This window comes from Notamacropus eugenii, chromosome 1 (genome assembly GCF_028372415.1).
Source record: "Notamacropus eugenii isolate mMacEug1 chromosome 1, mMacEug1.pri_v2, whole genome shotgun sequence".
Taxonomy (NCBI): domain Eukaryota; kingdom Metazoa; phylum Chordata; class Mammalia; order Diprotodontia; family Macropodidae; genus Notamacropus; species Notamacropus eugenii.
In genome coordinates, this window is record NC_092872.1 from 168,848,809 (window position 1) to 168,875,634 (window position 26,826).

A 26,826-nucleotide genomic window follows, 5' to 3' on the forward strand; every position below is an offset into this window, starting at 1 on the left:
TTTTATAAAGTACTTTTATTGAATATTTCTCTTTCCTTCCAGACTGCTGCATCTGAGCAGAGAAAAGATAGTCAAGAACCACCCAAGAAGAAAAGGAAAAAAAAATGAAATCCCTGAGTTGCTATATACAGCATGACTCCTGACTACTTCAGGACCTGTAAAGCCTTAGTTTCTTTTTGGCCTTCATACTGTGGCCACAGCACCTTAGTTTTGAACCCACTTGAAATGAACTCCACTCTTCTTGGCATGTCAATGGAATACATTATCCAACAGCAGCACATAAACTCTGTAATAATGTCCCTTTTTTTGGTTAAAATGACTTTCCCTAGGCAACTCTTGTCCCAGAAAAGAGTAAACTAAAAAAGCTGTGGAATAGGAGCCTACATCAGTCAATGCTCCATGGGAGCAAATGGGATGCCTTTGACCATGGTATGTTACAGGCTTAGCTTCTTTTCTCCAAGGTGCCTTTGGTGAGTTTAATTATTTGATAAATATCCAGTGCTTCACCTGAAAGACAATTGAAATTAGTTAGAGGGACTTGTCATGTGACTCTGGAATGATAAACTCTAAAGGAAGATAGGGTAGTGGTTGAGAATGTTAATTCCCAGAAATAGGATCATTCTATCCAACTGGGCATGGTTCCTGGTTCCCTTTGGCATAGTGAACCATATTTAATTTTTTAAAATTCTTTTTTAATGAAAAAACTCAATTCAACTGTAATTCCAGTATCTTCATTCTATGGGTATAAATGGGAGAATACTATATACTCACCTTGGGGGATCCCATATCTCCTTTCTAGTCCAGTTGGGTTGGAAGGTGTTTTACAATCCATTGTCACTTCCTTCCTTAAGCACTGGTCAATATCAACTGCACTGAAAAATGCCACAGACTGGGGCAGGTCATTAAGACCTAGTTTATAGGCAAACATGCACCTGAAATAGACCAAATAAATTATTTTGCTAAGTGGACAGTCCCTCAGAGTCAAAGACTGACAGTTACAGTCACACCTATTTTGTTCTCAAGACATTAGGTTAAATTTATAGTTTTCCACAGAATCCTAATACCAACCATCCGAAGGGCAATGGGTTTCCCTAAACCCCAATTAGTTGTTAGGTTGAAACCCATTCCCCATGAATACTTACAGGAGCCTTAAATGACCAAATTTTGCTTTTACAAAAGGGTGAATAGCAAGTACCTAAGTGGCCAATATTGATTCTTGTTTATTAATAAATGTCATCCTTCTATTTTAACCTTGGTAGAAATACAATCAATCATGACATCACTATCAAAAACTCACTTGGAAGAACAATTAAAAAAAAACACAGTCATAAGCTGAGATCAGCAAAGTCCCAGAGTATGTACCATTATTTAACTAAACTAATTTTGTTTAGAATGGTGTTCTTGCTTATAAATCATGTGCAAATTCAACTACTATTATGATGCAGGCTTTTTTCTAAGATTCCTTCAACTAGGATTTAGTTGGCAAGATAAATGAAACTGTTTAAATGTTGGTGCTGCCCCCAGTGGCCCCTCGTGGAATGCAGGTGACCCTGAGTTCTCCCAGGCTGTGTTAGAGAGCCCACCCTCTGTCTAGAAGGTTCGACCATGCTTGAAAGGCTCAACGAAAGATCATCACCAGTAGGCTGACCACTTCATGATAAATTCTTTGTTACACAGGTTGCCATAGCCAAAAAAAAAAACACAAAATGCCTCACAGCCTTCTTTCTGCAGACTAGTGGAGTGGCACAAAAGAAGCTGGGGGTGAGGGAGTACAGAACAGTACAAGAATAACAGTTTTTAATTGATAAAAATTTAGGGTTAGTCCTTCAATGTTCATTGTTCAGTGACCAAGTAAATGAAAGGCTATTAACAGAACTGAATCATATCAATCTTGACTTCATTATAATCAAGAGGTTCATAAATTTGGTTGGGAAAAATACCTCTTTTAATATAATTGGTTTCTTTTGTAATTCTGTTTATTTTTATGCATTTAGAAACATTATTGTGTCCATGACACACAAATAGGTTAAGAACTCCTGCTATAAGTAAAACCAGAAGATAAAATGTGAAGGTAAACAGGATGACAAAGGATATAGGCAAATGAAACAACTGGCAGAGAAGGTTCCACCATGTTATCTGAAGGCAACAAGGAATACTTCATGGGACACATAAGCATTTGCAAAGAAAAAGGAACAAACATGAAGATAATTGAAACTTATGTGCCGATATTGAAAAAGGTGCGAGTCTATGATAAGCTGATTGATTAAAACTTCTAAATACAATCAACCTATACTTTTTGATAAAATAAGTCTCATATAGTGGAAAAGTCCTGGCTTTAGAGTCAAGAGGACCTAAATTCAAAGTCACAAGTACTCAACCAGCATCTTCATCTACAAAATGAAGGCGGTGTATTAGATATACTTGAATGAATAAATGAAAAAACATGACATTCTAGGGATATAAATAAGAAATGGCACCACAAGTGTCTTCAGAAGCTCACTTTCTAAAAGGAGGGGAAACAACATATAGGAATACGGTGGCCAAGAATGGGTGTTATGGTCTGGGAGGTCACAAGAATGCTGACTGGAACAATAGCACACTGGAAGTTACAGACACAAGTTTAAAGTTGATAAGGAGCCACTTGATGCTGGGAGACTAGTTAGGAAACTTGCAATAACTTAGGTAAGAGATGATGAGGATATGAACTAGGCTGGTGGATATGTGGTTGGAAAAAACAAGGAGAGAGAAGTTAGGGCATAAATGACATGACTGGGCAAAGGAGTGAATATCATGACAGGGAGGGTAGGAAAGGGCAGGAAGTTCAAGAATACATGGAGGTGGCAAACATGGATGGCTAGTAAGAAGGCAGTACCCTTAACAGAAATAAGGAAGTTAGGAAGAGAGGTGGGTTTTAATGGATTCTCTTTCAAACATGAAGGATTTTGGAGTTTGAAAGATTGATTAATCAAGGAGAGATGTCCTGCAAACTGCTGGAGACTGGATGAGGGACTGGAGCTCAAGGGGCAGATGAGAGCTAGATATATAACCCTAACCAACCCTAAATGCCTCTGCCTCTAACCCAGCTGAAACCCAATCAAACTGATGAGATCAAAGAAAATGAAGGGAGAAAAGAGGGCCTTGGTCAGTTGGCCAGGGATAATAATGATCTCCCCAGTAAAGGAGATCTATAATCAATCAAGAATTTTATTCTAACCAAGTCAACAATGCACTATGCTAGGCACTATGCTAGACTCCAGGGAATCAAAGAAATACAAAATAATTTCAGGGGTGTGTATGGAGAACACTGACACTGGAGGAATTTAGGAAGGCTCATATAGCAGATGGCTTTAGTGAATTAAGGGTTCTAAGAGGTGGATGTGAGCAAGGAAAGCATTCTATGAGTGGGAAACTGCCTAGGCAAAGGCACAGAGATGGGGCAAAGTTTCATGATAGTTTCATGATCAGACCTGGAAAATGTAGGGAAAAACAGTGAATAATGAACACCTATTGTTCAAGCTGATCATGATAAACAGTTTAGACAGCCCATAGAGCCATCAGTATGACAGCACATACACCTTTTGACAGATGATGTAGATGCATAACAAACGGGCTCATAATGGAGTATGGGAAGGCAAGTGGATCCAACTTTGGGAAACTGTGCTACATGATGATCCTAACCTCACAAAAGCAAAGACCTATCATTTTTAAAACACTGATAATCTTCAAATTATGCTCTTTGGCTACAAGTCATGGAATATTATGTCTCAAAAATTAAGAGGAAATGGAGAAGTGCAGATGCTCAAGAAGGTCATACTGTCTACAGAGAATTACACAGGAGAAGCAATATAAAAAACAAAACAAAACATATTACCTGAAAAATCTACACTTGGAGGGAACACCCACTTTGATAAGAGCTCAGGTCCCTCAGAGAATTGAAGTTATGATGGGTAAAATGAAGAGGGTTTGGAGCAGCAGAAATAGAGCAATGACAGGGTTGGATATAAAATAAATCACATTCGACTGTTTAAATATCCCTATCGCTTACCTGCTTGTGTCTAATTTGGTCTGTTCACTTCAAGAATTTTTATCCTGCAATTAAGTCCCCTATGAAAGATTAATCATTTGTTATCTCCTCAATCCTAACATCTCAGTTGTATTTGTCTAAATTATCTGTGTTTCTGTTAACTTTTAAGTCCCCTACTAAGAAATCTAGTTATTCAGACTGATCTTAGTGATCCATAAAACTGTCAATTGTTGCCAAATGTGGCAACATCTATCTGTATTCTACTAGTCAACAAGCATTTATTCTACACCTGTTTGTGCCAAGCACTGGCATTGAGTACTGGCATTAGTAGTGTAATTTCCTTTTCAAAACCTCTACACTTGTCCCATTCTAACAAATTTTAGCCTGTTTTGACTAAAGTGAGGAACTTTTCAAAGAGGCATCAAGCAAAGATGGGAAAATTGGTCCTTTCTTCAGTACTGAGTACATCTTGCTAAAAAATGCTCAGTTGAACTGAAAAATCTATGAAAGATAAAGTCATGCTAAGTCTACCACAAATGGGCACAGATGAGCTGTTCCTAATATTTTCTCCTTGAGCCTCCAATTTCAACCTTGTCCTCTTAATAACTTCAACTCCAGTTTTACTAGAATTGAAGCCATCTGACAAGTCACCTCCTCCACTTCTTTAAAGTTTCTCTAGTCACAGAGGAAAAGGTGTCCTTCTACCTCTATGCTTGATCCGTCCTTCCCATCTCTTACATGTCCTTCCTCCACGTATCACCTCCTCGTGCATTTCCAAATTCTTTTCTTGCTCCTTTCAATCATCTTATAAACATGCTCAGGTCTTTCCTATCTAGCTTCAGTCTGTACCACTTTAATGAAACATTCCTCTCCAGAGTCAAGGTAATGACCTTCTTACCACTAAATCCCCAACAACGTTCTCTAATCTTTGCAACATAAAACACTGGAGACCACTCTCCCTAAGATCCTTCTCCCCCCCCAGCTTCCACAAAACTGGACATTCATGGTTCTCCTACCTCTCTAGTTATCCCTGTCTCCTCATCCTCCGCAGGACCTCTTAACGTGGCTGGACTCCAAGGTTCTAGCCTAAGTTTTCTTCTATATAATAAAATATCTCACAGAAGTGATCTCATCCACTTTCATGGCTTCCATTATCTACACAGATGATTCCAAATCTTTACTGTGATCCTCCCTTGTCTCCCAGGGCTCTAGACCCATTATTTCTCAATCTTACTAGATGGTTCCATTTCCAAGTCCCTCTGGTACCCTAAACTCATCTTGAATTCTACTCCTGTAGTTCCTGCTACTATGGAGGCTGAGGCTGGTGGATCCTCTGAGTTCAAGAGTTCTGAGCTACAGAAGGGCTAACATTAAGTGCACTAGGAGCATCAGCACCAAATGCAGCATCATGTGATGAGCCCCTAGAAGAGTGGGGGAGTGGGGGAACTCTGCCTAAGGGAGGGGACCAGCCCAGGACTTCTATGCCAATCAGCTGTGTGGTTGGGCCTTGGAACGGCTGCTTCACTTCCAGCCTGAGTGCGACAGAAAGGAAGACAAATGACAGAAAGGGAGGAGGGGATAATCTTAGCCCCACCCACACTTTTCTATTTCTGGTAATGACACTGTTCTCCCAGTCATCCGCTATTAGTCCTTCTGCCTTGCCCCACATTCAATTACTACTTATTTTACCTTTTTTTTTTACAAACTATTTTTTACCCAAAAAAACTGCCTTTTTTCCTCTGGGTTTACTGGCTACATTTCTTGCCCAAAGATCAAGCCTCAAAACCAATTCACTCTGGAGCTCATAGACTGGGCAACAAGTCCCCACCCACCTAGCACAAAGTCGATTTAAATACTAAATAGTAATTGTTTCTCTTTTACCCAGGAACCCCAAGGGTCTTCTCCTTTCGGTTTGATTTTTTTTTTTTCTATTAAAGGGGCCATCCCTTGAGCAACTACTTAAAGAAGCCTATTCATTGAATGGATGTATCTCACTCAAAGTGAAAATGCTGTAAGACCTTATCCTGAAAGGGCCAGGGTCTCCCAGTGCATCCAGTTATCCTGATGAATATCAGGTCACTGGATCCAGATGGCTCAGGGGAAGAAGGTGAGGTTGGTGACCTTGCACAGACCTCCTTCCCTCAAATCAAAGTCAACCGCAAGTCACGTCATCAGTGGATGTCATGGTCCTCTTCGAGAACAAAGGACAAACACAACACCACATTCAATTAGTTAGCAACTCTTCTAGTTTCTCCTCCACTATTTCTTTTCTGTCCCTTCCACTGCAACCACATTAATCTGGCCCCTATTCCTTTCTAACTTTGGACTCCTATAAAACTTAAAGAATTGGCCTCCCAACTCTAATCAAAAGGTTATTAACCTGGGGTCTGTGAATTTAACATTCTAAAAACTAGTTCAACACAATTCATTTTTGCAATCCTACGTATTTTATTTTGTGCATTTACGAGCATAATTCTGAGGAGTTCACAGGCTTTACCAGACACTAACCAAAGAGGGTCCATGACGCTAAAAAGGTTAAGAGCCTCTGCTCTAGGCTTCCCTCTCTCTAATCCATCTTCCACACAGCTGCCCTAGAAATCTTCCTAATACACTACTATGATCATTTTAATCCTCTACTCAAAAACGTTTTGTGAGGTCCTAGCATTCAAGGATCCTTACAATCTGGCCCCATCTCTTACTACTACTGCCCTTTACCTATTTTATGTTAGACAAACTGCACTGTTCTCCACTCATGATCATCCTGCCTTCTCCCACTTCCATGTCCCATTGAAATGGATTCCCCTCCCCTATCTTCATCCCTAATGTCCTTCCTCTTCCTCAAGATTGAACTAAGATGCCACTTTGAAGCTTGTCCTGGCTCCCATTTTGGGAGAGGAAAAGTACCTTCTCCTATCTCAAATTTCTTTCTTTTAAAAAATTAATATTTTTTTACCCCTTCAAATTTCTCAAAACACTTCACCTGGATCTCTCCTCTACAATTATCCCACTTCCTCTTATATTAGTTACTTGTATGCTTGCCCTTTCCCTCACTAGACTGTAGGCTCCTTGAGAACAAGAGTATTACCAGACCTCTCAGCATTCCTAGGGCCCAAGGTAGTGTCTTTCACAAGACAGGCACTTAATAAATGCTTAAGAAATTGGATTTCTGTGGGAAATAGAACTCAGGAGCTTAACATTTCTAATTTAATACAAAACAGTCCAGTTAGGGCCATTATGAAACTAACCAAAGAGTCTCAACCAAGTGCTAGATAATTACACAATCTCAGAATCTGAGAGTTGGAGGGGGCCTCAAAATGGCCATCTGGTCCACACCCACCAAAGCAAGCCCCCTACAACACTGGTCAGTCGGTTGGTCAGTTGTCCTTCATTCTCGAAGAGGACCAAAATGACATGATAAAATCAAGTTTCAATGTGTCTGACTGTGGCTGATCAGACTGATATGAGCTCAGAATGCTCTATCACAGATTGGACACAGATAGTCCATATGAACATTTGGGGCGGATACTCCAAGTCTGTGCATCCTAAGTTTCCTTTGTGCTGTCTCAATTCTGCTTTGCTCACAGAGCACAGCACCTTCTCTGATGTGGGCACACCATACTGAGCGGTCCTGTTCCAGTGTCTCCCATGTTGTACAATCAAATCCAAAGTTCTTGAGAGAGAGCTTGAGTGTGTCTTTGTATCGCTTCTTCTGGCCTCCATGTGATTGCCTGCCCCATGCAAGTTCTCCATAAAACAGTCTTTTTGGCAGGCGTACATTTTGCATTCAAACAATGTATGTCTTATATATATATATATATATCTCACATAACTATAACATACCCAACAACTGGTCATCCAGTCTCTGCTTAAAGGCTCCCACAGAGCCAGAACTCACTACCTCTCTCCAGGCAGCCTCTGCCACTTCTAGACAGTTCTGTTAAGCAGTTTTTCCTGACATAAAGCCTCCTTACAACTCCCACCCATTTTTCCTGGTTCTGCTCTCCGGGGCCAAGCAGAATCAATTTAATCCCTCCTCTGTGTAATAGTCCCTCAAATATTTAAAGACACTTGTCATATCCCCTTTGGGTCTTCCCTTCTCCAGGCTAAATATTTCCAGCTCCCTCAACCAATTCTCTTATGACATGGACTCAAGACCCTTTGACATCCTATTTGCTCTTCTCTGGAAACTCTCCAGCTTATCAATGTCCTTATGAACTGTAGTGCCCAGAAATGAATACAAAACTCCCCATGAGGTCTGACTAGGGACAGTAGGACCATCATACCCAGAGAGCTAGAAGCCATGATCTTCCTAATTTAAGACTGCACTGGTTTTTTTGGTTGACACATTGGATTTCTGAGTCACACTGAGCTAACAGATCTCTAAAACCCTCAGATTATTTTCAGAATAACTGCTGTCTATCCATGTCTCAAGTACAAGGCTTTAAAATTATCCCCGCTGAATTCTGTCTTGTCTGATTAAGCCCAATATTCTAGGCCAAAGGGTCTTTAACTCTTTTCATGTCATGGACCCCTTTGACATTCTGGTGAAGACTGTGAGGTCCATCTCAGAAAGTTTTCAAATGCATAAAATACATAGGAAATAAGGGATTACAATACACAGGATGACAAAGGAACTAATTACAATGAAATACAGTTTTCAAAATATTTTTTAAAATAAGTTCACAGACCTCATGTTAGGGATACCTGCTCTAGATTGCCAAGTTCATTTCAGATACTGACAGTCATCCCTTCCAGCTTTACAAATCTGATCAGCTCATTATCTATCCCTTTATCAGCCAAAAATAAAAATATTTTAAAGCACAGGGCCAAGTAAAACTTTCAATGGTACTGCCCTGGAGCATTCCTGCCATACTGACACAAAAACATGACAATCACTCTGAGTTTGACCATCTAACCAGTTCCGAATCGAGTTGATGGTATTACTGTCTCATCTCCAACTTCTCCACAAGAAAAGTATGAGACATTTTATCTAAAATCTAGGTACGCTATGTTTACCCCATTCCAGTCATCTTAGTAGATATTTTTAATATTCCTGTCAAAAAGGGAAATGATCAAAGCATATGAATAGGCAGTTTTCAGAGAAAGAAATCAAAACTATAGTCATATGAAAATATGCTCTAAATCACTATTGATTAGAGAGATGCAAATTAAAACAACTCTGGCTAATATGACAGAAAAGGAAAATGATAAATGCTGCAGAAGATGTGGGAAAATTGGGATACTAATGTATTGTGAATTGATCCAACCATTCTGGAGAGTCATTTGGAAGCATGCTGAAAGGGCTATAAAACTGATCCAGCAATACCACTACTAGGTCTGTACCCCAAAAAGATCATAAAAAAGATAAAAGGACCTCTATGTACAGAAATATTTATAGCAGCTCTTTGCTGATGGCAAAGAGTTGGACACTAGGGAATGACTGAACAAGCTGTGGTATATGAATGGAATGGAATATTACTGTGCTGTAACAAATGATGAGCAGGCAAAGTTTCAGAGAAACCTGGACTTACATGAACTGATGCTGAGTGAACTGAGCAGAACCAAAGGAACAACGAACACGTGACAACAACACTGTGAACCATCACCTAGGGCAGACTCGGCTCTCCTCAGCAAGGCACTGAGCCAAGGCAGTTCCCAAAGACTTGGGATAGAAAATGCTCTCCATGTCTAGAGAGAGAGCTGATGGAAGCCGAATGCAGACTGAAGCATATTATTTTCACTTTCTTTGGGTTTGGGATTTTTTTCGTGTTTTTTTCCCTTTTGTTCTGTTTCTTTTTTAACAACATGACTAATGTGGAAATATGTTTAACACAGTTGCACATGTATAACCTATAGCAGATTGCTTGCCATCTTGGGGGGGAATAAGGGAAGGAAAGCAGAAAAATTTGGAACTCAAATTCTTATAAAAATGAATGTTGAAAACTATCTTTACAAAGATTAGAAAAAATAAAATACTATTTACATAAAAAAGAGAAGTGACTGTAATATGAAAATAGAAGGTACCAATAAGCTTTAAAGTAAATTATTAAATAAGTGGACAGTAACTCCGTGGCTTCTGGAACCTTACCTTGTCAGAAGGTTTGTGATCTGTAAGGCGAGGGCAGCACGGTAGCGATCTTTCTCTTGAACCAGGTAGCGGACCTCATCATGAATGCTGATACAGAAACGGCCACTGATGTCAAATTCTTCAAACAGCCATTTCATGGCCACAAGCATCAGATGCAGATAATCCACAGCTGAGCTCTGTACCACCCAGTTCACTCGGCTGGTCACAAACTGCAGAAAGAGGAATGATGAGTAACAAATGAGGTGATGGAAACTACAGAGAATGCCAAGACTCAAGATCCTACATCACAGTCTGTTGAACTCCTCTGACCGCAAAAGAATGACACATTTCTAAAGCTGTCATGGAAGGAGCCCTGAAGAAAGTTAGAGATGCCCACATGGCAATTCTCCCACTGCAGGTTAGGGTGATCTGTCTCTAGTACATTTATCTGTATGAGGGAGTCACAGTGACTTTACCCAGGTATACTAAAGTTGACTTACCTCCCCTTTAACAACTGCAGGCTCCAGAGCACGGGAAATTTGGCAGCCGAGTACAGGGGTTCTAGGGGCATCTGACATGGCAATGCTCTCCAATTTGTTGAACATCTCTGACTCCGTCCCTCCTGCCCAGGCTCGGTCAGCTACCAAATCCCACTTCCTTTTTCGAGACCTAAAAGGCCACAAGAAAACGAGTTCTCTGATTTGTCTTCTAACCACAACAGGGATTCCACCACCACTTGGAAACAGGCACAGATGAAGAAAAAACTAGTTCCTACTCTCCAGGGATGCAATAAAGCAAAGGAATTGTTAGTAAATTTATAAATGGAAAACTAAGGCATAAAATAGAGTTATTTATTAAAAGATCCTAGGAAAGACCAAAATCAAAAGGAAGGCAAATTTTATGGTGTCCCAACATAACTCACATTTAGATAGCTCTTTTTAGTTACAAATAACTTTCAGATATATAATCTCATTTACTCCTCAAAATAATCATGTGAAATATCATTCCATCTTACAGATGAGGAAATTGAGACACAGTGAGATTAAATGACTGGCTTCCCAGGGTTCACAATGCAATACCAACTTAGGCACACCCTCCCTGACAAGGGAAATTTTAGGTACAGTAAAAGATCAAGAGATCTTCCTGCTATCTCTCTGAAGTTTGTTCCATAAAAGACTTCCTTGATCCCCATCCAAATGAAAATGTTCTCCTCAAATGTTCTCCCCTCACTCAAATTTTTCAGAGCACTTCGCCTGAATCTCTTTCTTGCACTTAAGTTATGCTTTCTTGTATCACAGTTATTTATATACATGTCTCTCCCCGCTCCCCAAACAGATTGTGAGTTGCTTGAGAACAAGTCGGAACACATCTAGCTTTGTGTCTCCACAATACCTAGCTCAGTGCCTTCAACATGTTAATAAATGTTCATTTAATTAAGTCCAAGGACTAATGGAAGCATTGTGATGTCTTCAAAATGACACCTCATCGCCAGTCTCCTACTCCCAGAAGTTTACTCAGATTCCTATCTACTTCCTTTCAATCCATCCTACATACCTAACTAAACTTCCTAGAATGACACTTTCATTCTGTCTCTACTTCCTGCTCAAGAACCCTCCATGGTACTCTATTACCTACAAGCAAGACCAGCCCTAACCCTTGAAACCACTAGCTCCAAGGCAGCCATTCTCGAGAAGCAAACCATTTCTCTTACATCATGGAAGCTTCCTTCTGGATCTTCCGCAGGTCCTGAAGAGAGACCCAACCATTTTCTGTCCTGTCCAGTTGAATTCCCAGTTCCTTCACCAACCACTCACCATCCTTTGAAAGTTGATACCTAACATAAAAAAAAACCAAGAACCAGTCCACAAGGGTTTACTGAATGCCTATTCTGTGGTCAGTTAATGCTGTAAGAAATACATAGGTTTCCTTCCATCAAAGAACTTTCAGGGTAGTAAGGGGTTATAAAACATGCACAATATCTAATACAAATAATATATAGACATATAATAGAAGTGCAAAGTAAGCTGGGGTAGAAGGGGTCATTACCAACTAAGAGGATCAGAGAAAGCTTCCTAGGGGAAGTAGCACGAAAGTTGAAATTTAAGGGACAGATGGTGGAGAAGGGCATCTCACAAAGAAGGAACAATATGAACAAAAGCTTGACGACAGGAAGGCGTGTGCCAGACACTGCGTGAAACACTTTACAAATATCATCTCATTTGATCTTCACAACTCTGAAACAGACACTATTATCATCCCTGTTTTACAGATGAGGAAACTGAGGCAAAAAGAGGTTCAGTGATTTGCCCAGGATCACACACCTAACAGGAAGTGTTGGAGGCTGGATATGAGCTCAGGTCTTCCTGACTTCAAGCCCAGTGCTCTATCACTGCATTACCTAATTGCCCAAATAATAAAAGCCATTCTAGCAAACTGATAAACGGTCCAAGAATATGAACAGGCAGTTTTCAGGCCAAATCCACGTACTCCACTGAAGAATCCCTGCCATGTGACACTGAACCATTAACAACAACATCCGACCACTTCTGAAACCACCAAACTGTATAATAGTTTAACTCATCTCTTCCAAATCTACTAATTTAGTAACTTATCTGACACTAAGTGATTTAGGGATGAAGAGGCCTAAAATGGAGAAAAGCTTAAAGTAGAAAATTTTCTTTTGCTTAAAAAATAAAATCACAAGTTAAAGCTTTAAAATAAGGTGCTTCCTATAACTAGCTCTAAAAATTTAGCCTAGGTGAATAGATAAGCCATGATTAAGATACTTGGCCACAGAGAGTTAAATTAAGTTCAGCTTTAATCCTGAACCAGAGAATACTGAAAATCTGAAGATATGCCTCCCTGACTGGTGCTTGATTCCAGAGAGAAATACTGAATTACAATATAATATTTATGTTTTTATAAGCTGCTTTAATATATCTTCTTTAAAAGATAATGATGGTTTAATATTTAAGATTAGGTGTTTTAATCAAAAACTTTTTATTTTTTTAAATAAAGTTTATGGTCAAATTAGGAGGACCAGAGCAAAAAGTCACCATCCAGATAATAAGAAAAAATATACTTTTATTTGAGTCTTACTGTTTAGACCATGTGGCTGTATCTACACACGTCACTATCACCTGGTAACAAAATAACTAAATTTCAGGCTCAGCATTTTTTTAAGAGATAAATAACCCTTAGAAGGTAGAATCTGAAAAACTAAAGACACAAAGTAACAGAAAATGTCAACCTTTGAAAGGCATGCCAGCCCCACGTGTCTAATCCAAGCTGGAAGGCCTTCTGTGGGCCTGAAAAAGGAGGGATCCAGGATGATAAGATAAAGTTATTAGGTACTGGACCAGGGAGAGAATGAATGCAGCACTCTACCAATCCCAAGCCTTCAGGAGATAAGGTGGGGGAATGGGTGAAAAAATGATAGAGGTCAAAACAAGGCGTTACCGGCGGAGACCCTTGGTAACAGCATACATCTGCTGAGCCTTCTCTTTGGCTTGCTGTGGTGTGAGGCGGTGGTTGAACTGCATCAGCAGACGCTCAGCAAAGGGCTGACCAGCCCCATAAATACGGCCATAGTTGAAGACCTTGGCATGCTCTCGACTAATGCCCGCTGTGGATGCTGTCTTACTGTGCAGGTCAGTCCCACTGCTCTTCTTTCCCTGCAGGTTCATCCAACCAAAGGCAGTACAGCCTGGAGAAAAAAAAAGGACTGGAAGTTCTCACCAAGGTAGCAGATGTCTTCATCAACCTACACTTGCCCCATATCACTTACGGATGCCCTATCCCAAATCCTTCTCTCACCATGAATCCCAGCAAAGTGAGCATCTCCAAGGACAGCAGCAATCCACAGTTCCTGGGAGTCGACATCAGCCCCAACTAGAACATAGCCAGGTGGCGCCTGGACCATGGCTTTCAGCTCGCTTCCTACCCGGTCTACCTACGTAACACACATAGTCCTATACATCAGATACTTGTGGCAGAGGAGAGGGAGGAGGAGCCAACAAACCCTCTCCCCACCCTGGTTAAACCACCTCAACCCACTAGCTCTCAAGTTGAGTGGGAAATTATAGGATCGCCAAGGAATGGGGGAGCGGGTGGTGGGTCCTAAAATCCTTGCTTAGGTCTCAGGCACCTCTGATAGTCTCAGCAATAAAGGAGGTGTGCTTTGGGCTCTTAAGATCTAGAGACAGGATTTGAGAGGGGGGAGGAAAACAAGGAAGAAGATGAACAGGTTAAAAACTGCCCTTCACGGTCAAAAATCTCCCCTTGATCCTCAAGACAGGAAAATGGGAGTCCTGAAAGACTGACATACCCTGGCATTGCTGGCTGTGAGCCAGGTGGGCTCTACTGCTCTTCGAGTGATGGTGCCTGCTGTCACCACCTGTGGCAGAATGGCCCCATAGCAGCCCTCTTCATCATAGTCTGAGTGCCTGGAAGGAAAACTTGGAATCAGTGTTGAGAGATACCTTGACATGGAAAGGCTGTAGCATGGCCATGAAAAACTGCATTGTAGTTCATCCGATGACACTGCAAGTAGACACCCTAGACCCCCCTCCCCAACACATGCATCACAGAACATCATTATTATGGCAGGTAATAAGTCTGAAAGGGGCATATTGTCCGTACTCTATAAAGGAGCCCAACTGCCTTATAGAGTGGGGACTCCCCACATTTCCCTTGTTTTCCCCCAGGTAACAACTTAGCTCCTACCTAATCACTGTACGTGGCAGCTCTCCTTTCTGCAGCCACACAACCATCTGGGAACTGTAGAGAAGTAGATGAAGCACAGGGTCATCCAAAACCCAAAAGGAAGCAAGTGACAATCTGCCTTTGTTGGAAGTCTAGTCTGAATCCTTCCCAACTCTAAATTCTCACAAATTTAGCTCAATTTGGAGTGCTGATCCTGGTCCTTTATTTGTCCCCATCAGAATACTGGTTCAAGTTTAATGACTGGGCTTTGGATCCTGTTCAGTCTAGAATTACCAAGATAGTACCTTTTAGGGAGTAGAAATCAGACTCTATATTGGCCATGAAACTGATCATTCCTGGGGATTTTCCATTAACACACCATTCAAAGACAAGCAAGTGTCTTTTGTGTGTGACACATAACAAAGATCTCCTAATGACCTTATTATGCAAGTCATCTCAGAATTTTCCATAGAAGACTAGGATGACCCAGGACTACAGATGATGCCAAGATCTACACCCTCAGGGTTCAGCTAGAAAAACCAAACAACAGAATGAGACAATATTTTTAGATCTAGAATCCTGCAGATCATCTGATTCAACCCCTGGAGATCATCTGATGCAACCCCATCATTTGTAAAAATGAGATCAGTCAGGTTCACATGGGTTAAGTGACTCCCCCAAAGTCTCATTAACGGTAGAGTTGGGATAAAAACACAGGTCTAAGTCTTAGGCCAATGGTCATTAACTCAGGCTCTGACAATTAAGAAGGGCAAGTGGACAATGTCTTTATCACAATTTAAAGACCTTTCTAGGAGATTAGCTAAAACTTTGCTCTGGGAGGAGAACACCCTTTTGAGGCTATACATTCTTCCCTAAGGGCTTTAAATAGGGAATAAGGAAGATATTTTTTTAAAATAATTTGCATTTATATAAAGCTTTAAGGTTTGCAAAGTAGTTTGCATAATGTCTCATTTGAGACTCAGGTACAAGGAGGCTATTGAAAATATTATTATCCCCATTTAGCAGCTAAGGAAAATGAGGCACAAATAGTTTTCCTAGTGAGGTCTGGCCCAGTCTTAGATCATTCTGGGTTTAGTTGGTTCTGAACGTTCAGGTCCTCCTTCAGAGAAGGATCTGTGTTAGTCAAGAAAATACAAGAGCCACCTTAGGCCTATCCTAGGAACTGTTATAAACTGCCACTAGCTCGTGACTCAATTCAATTCCTCTTCGGTGAAAAGAAATCCAAACCACTTTCCTCTCCATGTAGTTTCTACTCTACCCATTCAATCCCATAAAAAGGCTATTTCCATCCACATAAGGGGCCCTTCCCCAGTGTTTGCTCTAGGCTACCTGATGCGCTTGTGAGCATTCCTCCAGAAGGAGACCATCTTGTTGATTTCGAGAGCCCTCGGGCCACTGGCACCCCCTGGACCAGCCTGCAGTGTACCGTCCTCCATCTTTGGTAGGAAATCCTTGGCAAAGGGACTTCCCACATTACAATTATTGCCATCCTTTGGTGGTGGAGGAAAAGATCCATGGTAGAAAAGATTCATGGGTCAGAAACACACATTGAATACCAAGAAAACTCCTTCCCTACTGATCTGGGCCAGTTAAGCCAGACTATTGGAACTGAAGGGCCAAAAGGAGCCAAAGACAAGCCCAAAACACTGGCGGGAAGGAAGAGGTAGCCCAAGAGCTAATTTCCTATGTAGTAGCCAAAACTCCTACAATTGCCTCCGTCAGGTCCCTCCTTAAAGTTCTTGCCTTGACTTCTTCCCTCAACTCTGTCTCCCTAACACAAGGAGTGACAGAGTGACACTCAATCTGAGAGATCTTCCAGTTCAACTTCTTTGTTCTGAAGATAAGAAAAGTGATGTTCTGAGGCATTAACTAACTTTCCAAGGTCATACCACACAAGTAGGCTTGCTATCTTAATGGCAGGGCCAGCCCTAAATTCAGACATTAGACAACCCCCCCCCCCCCAACTTGTTTTCTTTCAGTGCTAAATCTTATTTCTTGAAGAAAGGGACATGGGGGGAAAATATGATCTATTACTAGCATTCTAAGAGGACAGACAAGAAGAATCATATTATTATGTTCTTACTATGTAACAGGTACACACTTACCTTGTGTGGCAGCTTGAAAAACCAGCAACCAGGAATGTTCACATCATCGTAAGGTCCAATGCCATGGTGATAGGTTGGCTGACTAAACTGTAAACCATTAGTCTCCTCCTATAGGTAGGACATATATGTCATCTTAATCCTCCCCTATGAATATATAGCAATTGGAGTGGTAGTGGGGAATAAGCTAAGTGACCTTATCCTGTAAAACCAGCCATAAGATATACAAGTCCCCAGGTCCTAGGCACTGAGGAATGGAGGTAGCTATCCGGTCCTGTCTCCCTGTCAAGTCTCAATGCTGTTCTAGTTGGGCCTGTAGTGACACCTGTGGTCAAGATCATAATCTTAAGAAGCAGCTGTTTCAAGAAAGAACTCTCTTCCCATCTCCTAAACTCCAATGTTGCCTACAGAAATTCACTGAGAAAAAGCAAACCAGAAAACAGGACCAGTTGGCCCGCTCTTAAGTCTCACATCTCAAAGTAGGAGCCCTCCAAGACCTCAGCCAGTTACCTGTGTCATCCTACCATTTTCAAAATCAGCATCAGGTTCCACGTGGCTCAACTCCTCCACCTGAATGAGACAAGGAGAGGAGTAAACAACAACAATTACAATGTTAAATGACATCATTTATAGAGCACTTACAAGTTTGCAAAGCACTTTCCTCACAACAACCTTGTAGTACGGACACTGTTATCTCCATTTCACACATAAGGGCACTGAGGTCCAGAAGGTTTTAGATGACTTGGCCAAAGATCATGTCAAGAGTAAGACTCTGAACCCAGTTCTTTTGACTCCAAGACTCAAGTTCTTTTTACTTTACCATAATGCCCTTCTCTGAAAAAAGACTAAGACCAACAAAGAAATGACAATTAAATTGTCCTTTCTCTGACTCCTTGTCTGGCCAGAGTACCCCTTTATCCCCAAATCATGTACTGGATGTCTACACAGAGCCTCTTCCCCTCTAAAGGAATCACGGAGACATCCGTGTCCTAAGAAAAACAAAGAACAATGTTTCCATTTATACGTCCCTCTTTTAATACTTCATAATCATCAGCTATCTCAACTACCTCAATACAACAACTAAGAGTCAGGGAGGAACACCTGAAAAGACAGACTTAAGAGGACAACAAGAACACCACCACTAGGACTTGGGGTATCAGTCTGAGGTTACAGACTTATCCTTACCCTCTTGTCACCTAGATTCAGGAAGATGCCACACCCTCCCCATCTCTGACAGGAAGAAAAGAGAAAGGCCTATATGTCCCATCCAGTTTTCCCAGGGAATTGAGATTTGGATTAGGGCCAGGGACAGAACTCAGAAACCACAGCTAGTCAACAATTCTCCCCTGTTGCTAATGGGGAGGCTTGGATATTCCTATTACTTCCTGGGGCTAAGGCTGCCCTTACTGTTTGCCACATTGTGTTGTCAGTAAGCATGAATTCTTCTGGCAATGGCTGGGCCATCGGCACAGGTTGCTCCTTCCCCCTGTCCCTGCAGTATTTCTGATAGAGGGCTTCAATGGCTCTGTAAAGGCAGGTTGAGAAGGAAAATGATGTCAAAATCATATAGAAGGAGGGCCACCAGGTCCTACGTAAGGATATCTGACCGCTGCATACTGACTGAGAAAACCACATATGAACATTATTTATGTTCTACTATATCTTAATTTACTTTGTTATATAATTCCCAATTACATTTTAATTTAGTTCAGCCACAATATGACTGCAGCCTCTCTGACAATCTCTTATTTGATATGGTCGCATTCGTATGTATTAATGACACTGAGCCTTCATTTTCTTTTTCTGATCTCTCTTTTCATCCTGAGTATTTAGACACCGTTTCACCAGAGGAAAGTGACAAAGTGCAGAAATGAAATTTCTTCTGAGAGCTGCAAGCCATGGCATTGCTCATGTCCAGTATCCATGAAGGAGAAGGCATCTGTAGGGTTATGGTAAAATGGATGGTGAGTGGAGAGATGATTTTTTCACTTATCAATGGGGTTATATGTCATTTGATTTTTTTTCCAGCCCAAGTGCTGCCCAGGGAACATGTAGTTCCCTAAAAGCTCTTCTCAACTTTAAATGCAGCTAACGATGTGGCGAATCAGATCAAAATATTACTTATTCATCGCTATAGTCCAAATTACTATTTGGGGGACAAACTGGCAGAGGAGAAGCAAAATTAAGAAATATTGGGCCTTATACTAGAGCAGGGACCCACCTACCCCCAGAAACTTTGGATTTTCACTGTCACCCTCTAAGACAGAATTTGAGAGTTGTTAGGGATTGTCTCGTTCTCTGTAATTGTAGCCCTAAAGTTATGGTTTTTTCACTGTCTACCTCTCAGACACTGATTCAGGAAGATCTAGGCCTGATTCTTGCCCCGAATCTAACACACTTTAAACAAACCTCCACTAACTGCCTATTATGTTTCAGTGGAATGCTGGGAAGGTATGAGGATTCTGAAACTATAAATATATAAATCTCTGATTTTATTGGACTACAAACATAATCTCTGAAAACCCCTTCAAGCACCTTTGATAATCCTAGTTGCCCTAAAGGCCCTATGTCTACAAAGTGAGAAAGGAAGAAGGAAAAAGGATAGAGACTCTTTGAAAAAGTAGTTAAGGAGTACAAATTTTAATCTGATCCCCAGGATGAGAGAAAGAGAATCAGAAGATACACAGAGGAGCATTGCTGGCTGTGGGAGTATGACCCTGTGGACTATGGTGCCAACTGTGATGACTTTTGGCAGAGAAGCCCTGACAAATACCTCCTTATCATACTACAGATATCTGGTGCCCTTCTCCCTATCCACTGAAACTGGAGCCTAACTTCCCCAAGTTGTTTGCTCATCACATGAGATCTCTGAAAGGCATCCAGCTTAGGCTCTTACCTGTAGGGACAGTCAACATCTGTCTTTGAGGAACCTACTAACAGGTTATCTCGCCGTCCAGGCACTAAGTAACCCCAGCCATGCCGCTCTGAGTAGTGTACAGGGAAGCCATCCCATGTTAACATCATGAGCTTGGGGGTCACTCGCATCTGCAGGCTGATAAGGCTGGGGCCTGGCACCCAGGAAGGGTCATTCAGCCGAGGACAGAGTTTCCGATACCACCTGCAGTACAAACGTAAAGATTATAGGAGATGAATATTTTCCAACTACAGACATTCTTTCTTCCTCCTGATCCCAAGTATCCAAGTCCTGCAAATCCTTCAAGGTCTAGCTCTTCTCTTTAGAGCTTTTCTCAAACTACTTAAGCCTAAATTGATCACTCCCTTCTCTTCATTTCTATTGAACTTAGAGTCAGCTCTTAACTGTTCTTAAATTATTTCAACTGCGTTAAGATTATCTCCCTAATAAGAATGCAAGTTTCTTAAGAATGCAAGAAACTTTTAACTTTGCCCCAAAATCAGGGCAAACACCTATGCACATACACATGTTGAGGCTGGGAGTTCACGTTAATCCTACCTCAATCCTGAACTTCTTTAAACCAACTCTAGGAAACTGAAGAGCTCCTTTGGGGAAATGGCAAAGATGAGATCTAAAAACTGTACAACTAGATTTAACAGCCTGACCTCTGAAACATGATTTCTCTGCCAAATCTACCTTCTGCTGGGAAACAGAGAAAGAGATAGGAGTGAGGCAAGGCTGAGCCTATGAAAGGGGTGGTACCCAAACTGTCTCTCCTCCTCTTGGCCCAGAAGCTCACCCTGGATGTCCTGGCAAGTGCTGAGTCCTCTTGGGTAACAATGATACTGTCTCTTTCAACTCCTCCATTCGAGTTCTGATGGCAGAATCACTCTGTAGCTCTTCCTCTTCACTAGGAGGGCCAGGATCTGCCCCAGGAGATGAGCAACTCAAAACACAAGTGAACTCCCCAAAAAGGGACCTATCCTGCATTTCCACATTCCACCCAACAAAGTAGCTGCTATTTGGTCCTATGAGTATTTTGCCAATATGGATTTCAAAACCATCCTATGAGTTTCCCTATGACATGCATATCACAACAGCTCGGCTCTGTCCACCCTTAAACCCTACTTCCCACACCTCCTCACACCCCTGTCCCAGGCCTACCTTCTTGCCCTTCCGTCTCTGAGGATTTTTCAGCCTCCATTAAAGACCTGCAGGATGTATTCTGATCCTTCTTCCCAATCTTTTTCTTCTTCAGCTTAAACTCCTGTAGGTCCCACTCCAAGTCCCAAAGCCAGGGGTTATCTTTGTACCTGAGGAACAAAACTACTCACCATCCACACTCGGCTAACAGATCTCAGTATCTAGGTTCACCTCTCACCTACTGTGGGCCTCCAAGAATCTGCCAGCAGCCACCCCAAGGCCCTTGCTCCCAGGACTACCTTTCCCCAGACAGCAGTTGACAGGCATCGTTGGCAAGGTCCATTAGAGACTTCTTCATCTCCTTCTGCAATTCCTCATAAGTAGTCTGAGCCTCCACCAGGTAGCGATCCCAGTTCTGGTTGACAGGAAGATAAGAAACTCCCATCTCAAGCATACCAGCCAGTGTTACAGGGTGAGGGCACCTTCAGGGATGAAGACAGGTCAACATAAGCCTCATAGAAGAGATGGGGCATGTGGTAGAAAGAGCTCAAAACTAGGCATTAAAAGACTTACATGCAAGCGTTGGCTTTAACACTTACAAGACTTTCAGACTTAGACTAAGACTTACTATGACCCTGCACCAATCACTTAACATCTGAGCCTGTTTCACTGTCTATAAAATGGAGATAATGATACTTGCACTACTCACCTCACAGGCTAGAATTATATACATAGGAGGTGTTAACATTATCACCCTCCACTTCACAAGTGGAATCAAGACCCAATCAACCCACCCCTGCCCCTCTAAGAGCAACAAATATAAAAAAATGGTTTCCTCTTCCATATTCCCTTCCTATGCTTTGCCCACAAGGCTTCTGTGGAAACAATCAGGGACTGGAGACACTAGTAGAATAACCAAATCTCTTAATGGTCTGTCCCTAGAAAACAGAGCAGGTCTACTAGGCCACTCCCACCAAGAACAAGGAGCCTGATAGCCAAGAAGCTCCTGATGAAGGAACCCTTGAAGTACCTCTAGGTTTCTTCTGCCCTCTGGGTCCTCTCACCTCTCCATGAAGAGTGGCAACTGTTCCTGAAAAACCTCATAGGTGGCCTGCACGTCCAAAGCACAATACTGCATCAGATCCTGTAAGAGAGAATCACAAGGGGTACGAAGTGGTACCTTGCAAAATCATGACTCCTCTCCTCTCACTCAAGGTAAAAGCAGATTCTGCTACCTGCAGAAAAAACTTCAGTTCAATATAAACCAGTCTTATACTCCTGAGGAATCAACTACACTAGCAAGAAAAAAAAACCAGAATCCTGGTAGCCACTTACAAAAAAGCCCAAAAGCCACACATAATCTTCACTTTTTCTCTAGCTTAGAAAGGCTTGTGTCTTCTCTAGCATTAGTCAATGCACTGCCTGCCTAATATACCTGGAAGTTTTCCCTGATGTCCTTCATGGTCCCCTTGACAAACAGTTCCCTGGCTTCCTTCTCCAGAGGTGGTCCCCCAACATACAGACTGTGCACATCTGCTAGGTTGTTGATGCTGCTGATATCCAACCAATCCCAGGCACAGATCTAGGAGGAGAGAATAAGTGATTAGCTCTGCTCCTTTCCTCTAACCTATCCTACCCTGTATCCTTCCCTAGCCAGCTCTACAGGAGACAAAACAGACTGGGAACCCTAAGTAAGATGAAATCAGAGATCCGGAAGAACTCCATCTCTGACTACTGATGTTAGGAATGAAGAGGCAGGCACCTATAGCTTCCTCACTCACCAATGGGCCCTTGACTTTACTTTGGGTTTTCTTGATATTCTTCTGGAGCTGCTGATGGCCTTTGTGCTTCCCCTGCTTGGCTGCCATCCAAAGGCTTCGCTGGAAGCTACTCAAGCCAGAGATGGCCATATGTATACTCAAGGTGTCCAAGAAGCGCATCCGAGAGCCCTGGAAAACACATGACTGCTGGGTAACAAAAATACTCCAATGCAAATGCTTACCTTCATTCCAACTGGTCTACTCACTGTCACCTGAATACTCAGTACACATGGCTACTTTCATATTTTGTTCATGCCAAGCTACATATATCCTGCAATGTCCCACCTATCCTTATCTGATTATCCAAGTACTACTCATTGTAGACTCAGTTCAAATTACACCTCCTTTATAAAGTCTTCTCCAACTACCCCAACCAGAGGGCATCTCTACCTCCTCTGAATTCTCACAGTATTGTCTGTACCGCTCATCTGGCAATGAATCACAAATGGCCTAACATCTCTCTTATTGTTACCTTGACCTGTTACTTGTGTTAAATGCCATTTAACATTTAATGTCTTATCTCCTCCAACCAGACCACAAGCTCCTTGATCACTGAAGGGGACAGCAATAACTCCTTGGCACAACTTGTGGGGATCAAGGATAGAGACCTCCAACTGAGTTTTACAAAGAAAGTCACATAAGTGCCATGTAATTCTTTACCTTCCCCAGCTCCAGAATGGTTTAACTTATCAGATCCCTGACTATACAAGCATCAGAACCTTGGGCAAACAGAAGTAACAACTTCTTCACCCACATAAGGCTAGAAAACACATCAAAACAGAATCCTGAGTAGAGGGAAAATGGGAAGTCAAGGACCCCAGGCACAAGGAAAATGACAGCTGCAGAGTCCCCACCTGGATCAAGTACTGTTCCTTGATGTAGGCCCGATCAAAGCAAACGTTGTGCCCTACAATCAAGCGCTCCAACCAATCCTGCTTGGCTGTACCACTAACACTGGTAGGAGTCTCCAGAGGAATGAGATCAGATAGACACAGCTGTCTGGCCCAAGAATAGCGCTCCTCTAAAAGCCTTCGGCTACACCATGAATACCTAGGGGCAGTGCAAAAATGGGGCTGGTGTCACAAAGAGGAATACAAAAACCACAGACAGATGTGCATGTGACTCCTGACACTGGGATTGGATAAAGGGGTAGTCCAAGTTCTTTGGCTTAGGGTTTGGGAGTCAACATCCAATCCTCTACTAATATCATTGTTACCAATAATGATTGAGTGTAAGGTGGAAATTTGTGTGCTTGAGTAGGGACAGATCAAAAAATACCACACTGAAGAGACCAGAGAGACTGAGGAAAAAAATATTGTAGGACTATTTTACAAAAAGGTCAGATACAAGCCAACAGGCAGGCAAGAAAATGACAAGGTAAGTTAAAATATCCTTGATATACCAGTATCCATAGTCATGCTAAGTTTACTGGAACAACTTGCAGATCACAAGAAAGAATCTAATCCATGATAACAGAAGCTATGTCTCAGTACTTAGCACAGGGCTGTATATATACACACATGGTGCTTCATATATGCCTACTGAATTGAATACACCAGTCAGGGATCTGAAGTGGGGTCAGGACTCAACAATATCCTATGCTCTGGGTACTACCAGCTAAACTAAAAAGAACAAGTTGGAAATGAAAAATTGGAATAAAGCACTTGGCAAGGAAAAAGAGACTAAAAGAAAAGGAAAGGAAGATGCAAGAAAGAAACAGTGTTGAGTTGTAAAAGAAAGCCATGAACGGTTATCTCATTTGTTCCTAGTGAAAACTGTACCATGGAGTGGGCATTCCCATAAATGCATGGTTTTAACTTACCAAGAATTAGGTGATACAGCCACAGCCAAGGTGGGGCAATTGCCCTCTGCCATGCAGACCTCCACATCAAATACCAGGGCACGATCCTCAGGGAACTCCACCTGCTGTCCCTTCCCATCAGACTCATATCTGGTCCAGCCTTCCTTCCAGGCCCACTTCTTGGGTAGAGGAGGCAATTCAGCCTGAAGCAGCTCATGAGCAGCCTCCAGGTAGGGTAGGCTCTGCTTCTGGGCTAGGATGCGGAAGTGCTGGTCCAAGTCTTCTCCATAAAGACGAGGCAGCTGCAGCTCTACATCAGGAAGAGCAGAAGTCTCCTGGCCCCACAGTCCATGCTTCTGCAGATGTTCCACACTCTGCCGGATGGCTTCCTTGGAAGGCCGGACTTCTGCTTGCCCAAAGATCTGCTCATGGAGCCCTCTGGACAGCATCTGAATATGCAGCGCATTCTGCCTCCTCTGGCTCTCCTCCGGAGCTCCCACCCGAGACACCTCCTCTTCACAGGACCGCTGACCCACGGAGGAGCCAGAAGCCCAACGTCGACAACACCAAGGCCGGACCCCACGGGCTGCTACTGCTCTCCACGCCAGGCGACTCATCTGTAGTGGAAAAGAGCTCTGGACTAGGAGTCTAAAGCCCTGGGTTCAAGTCCCAGCTCCCCCACTTACCAGCTGTGTCCTTGGGTTGCTCTTTAACTCTAATCCTGCTTCCTCGTCTGTAAAACAGAGATGGAATTGTAGAGGGTGACAGCGGTGGGGACCCCTAAGAGGGTCGACTTATTTCTGCCCCCCACCCAAGCCACGTCCTACGCTCCCCAGGCTACTTCTCTCCACTTTCGGCAGAAAGAGCTCTTGAGGACGGGTCCAAAGCCCTGCTCCCCCACCTGCCGGCTCTGCCTTGGTGGGGATCTCGGACGCTGTCAAGCCGTTCGTGAAATGGAGATAGAAGAAGAAGTGGGGCTGAGACAGCTGTGGAGACCTGAAGGGACGGATCACGGCCCGCTCCCGGGTGACACACGAGGGCCACGGACGGATGGCGGCCGGCCCGGCCCCTCACTCTCCTTGGACTCCTGGCCGGCCTCCCCCCGGACGCCCCCCGGTCCCGGGCCTCCCGCCGGACGCCCCCCGGTCCCGGGCCTCCACAGACGCCCCCCGGTCCCGGGCCTCCCGCCGGACGCCCCCCGGTCCCGGGCCTCCACAGACGCCCCCCGGTCCCGGGCCTCCCGGGCCTCCACAGACGCCCCCCGGTCCCGGGCCTCCCGGGCCTCCACAGACGCCCCCCGGTCCCGGGCCTCCACAGACGCCCCCCGGTCCCGGGCCTCCCGCCGGACGCCCCCCGGTCCCGGGCCTCCACAGACGCCCCCCGGTCCCGGGCCTCCCGGGCCTCCACAGACGCCCCCCGGTCCCGGGCCTCCCGCCGGACGCCCCCCGGTCCCGGGCCTCCACAGACGCCCCCCGGTCCCGGGCCTCCACAGACACCCCCCGGGGCTGAGCCTCCACAGCCGCCCCGGGCCTGCCACGCTGCCCTCCCTCTGCCCGCTCTCCTTCCAGTCTCCATGAAAGCCGCCCCTTCTGCGAGAGGCTTCCCGACCCCTAATCTCGGCCCTTCCTTCCCGTCTACGCCTCGTTCGTGCACGGCTGCTGGGGGGCCGTCTCCCCCCTAGACGGTGAGCTCCTTGAGACAGGGGGCTAGGATTTTTTCAATCGGGTTTGGTTTGGCACGTTAATAAATGGTTCTGGACTTGGCGGCAGGGGCAGAGAAGGCGAAGAGGCCTCGATGGGGTCCCCCGGGGGGGCCATGCATGCACCCATCCGTCCGTCCGTCCCTCCCTCCATCCGTCCGTCCGTGTGCAGAGGCCTTCCCCCCCCCGGGCGCTCCCCGCCCGCCCCGCTGGGCTGGCACGCAGCCGGTCCTGGCGTCCCAGGCAAGGGGGCACAGCGGGGGAGGGCCGAGCCTCCCAGGGTGGTCACGACCACCCCCTGCCCTCCGCCGGGGGCGCGGGGACCCCCAAGCTCCGGCCCCACCCCTCACCCCCCTCCCCTCGGGAGGACGGCAGGAACGCCGGATTCTCACCTCTTCTGCTCCTCCTCCTCCTCCGGTTTGACCTCGGGAACTTCTCCACGCGAGCGGCCTGCACAGCCTCGGGCTAAAGTAGCTGCACCTTCAGCCGCCTGCCCGGCCCGCGCCGCCGCCGCCTGGGGCCCGGCCGCCC

At 43.9% G+C, this 26,826-nt stretch overlaps 2 protein-coding genes across 3 annotated transcripts in view; one reads left to right on the plus strand and one right to left on the minus strand.

Annotated features, from left to right (window-relative positions):
* Positions 1 to 297, plus strand: part of FANCI (FA complementation group I) — a 57,315-nt gene extending 57,018 nt beyond the window's left edge. Inside the window, exon 39 of the mRNA XM_072618081.1 lies at positions 43 to 297. Within this exon, the coding sequence (XP_072474182.1) occupies positions 43 to 108 (66 nt within the window). The 3' untranslated portion in view covers positions 109 to 297. The remainder of the gene's footprint in view (positions 1 to 42) is intronic.
* Positions 1 to 26,826, minus strand: POLG (DNA polymerase gamma, catalytic subunit). 2 transcript variants are annotated; one of them, XM_072618094.1, is made up of 24 exons: positions 26,688 to 26,826; positions 25,283 to 25,329; positions 24,618 to 25,213; positions 23,650 to 23,845; positions 22,757 to 22,924; positions 22,411 to 22,557; positions 22,040 to 22,119; positions 21,275 to 21,457; positions 20,997 to 21,145; positions 20,632 to 20,758; positions 19,815 to 20,036; positions 18,326 to 18,443; positions 17,429 to 17,488; positions 16,922 to 17,029; positions 16,146 to 16,306; positions 14,817 to 14,870; positions 14,419 to 14,536; positions 13,908 to 14,043; positions 13,551 to 13,797; positions 11,803 to 11,925; positions 10,592 to 10,760; positions 10,113 to 10,321; positions 772 to 932; positions 1 to 507 (listed from the first exon to the last, which is right to left on the minus strand). In XM_072618094.1, exons 3-24 carry the CDS (start codon positions 25,211 to 25,213, stop codon positions 443 to 445), a joined length of 3,597 nt encoding a protein of 1,198 aa, XP_072474195.1. In that variant the 5' UTR covers positions 25,283 to 25,329; positions 26,688 to 26,826; the 3' UTR covers positions 1 to 442. The 2 variants fall into 2 exon arrangements, with proteins under 2 accessions (XP_072474195.1, XP_072474206.1); XM_072618105.1 differs by lacking the exon at positions 26,688 to 26,826 and adding an exon at positions 25,498 to 25,515.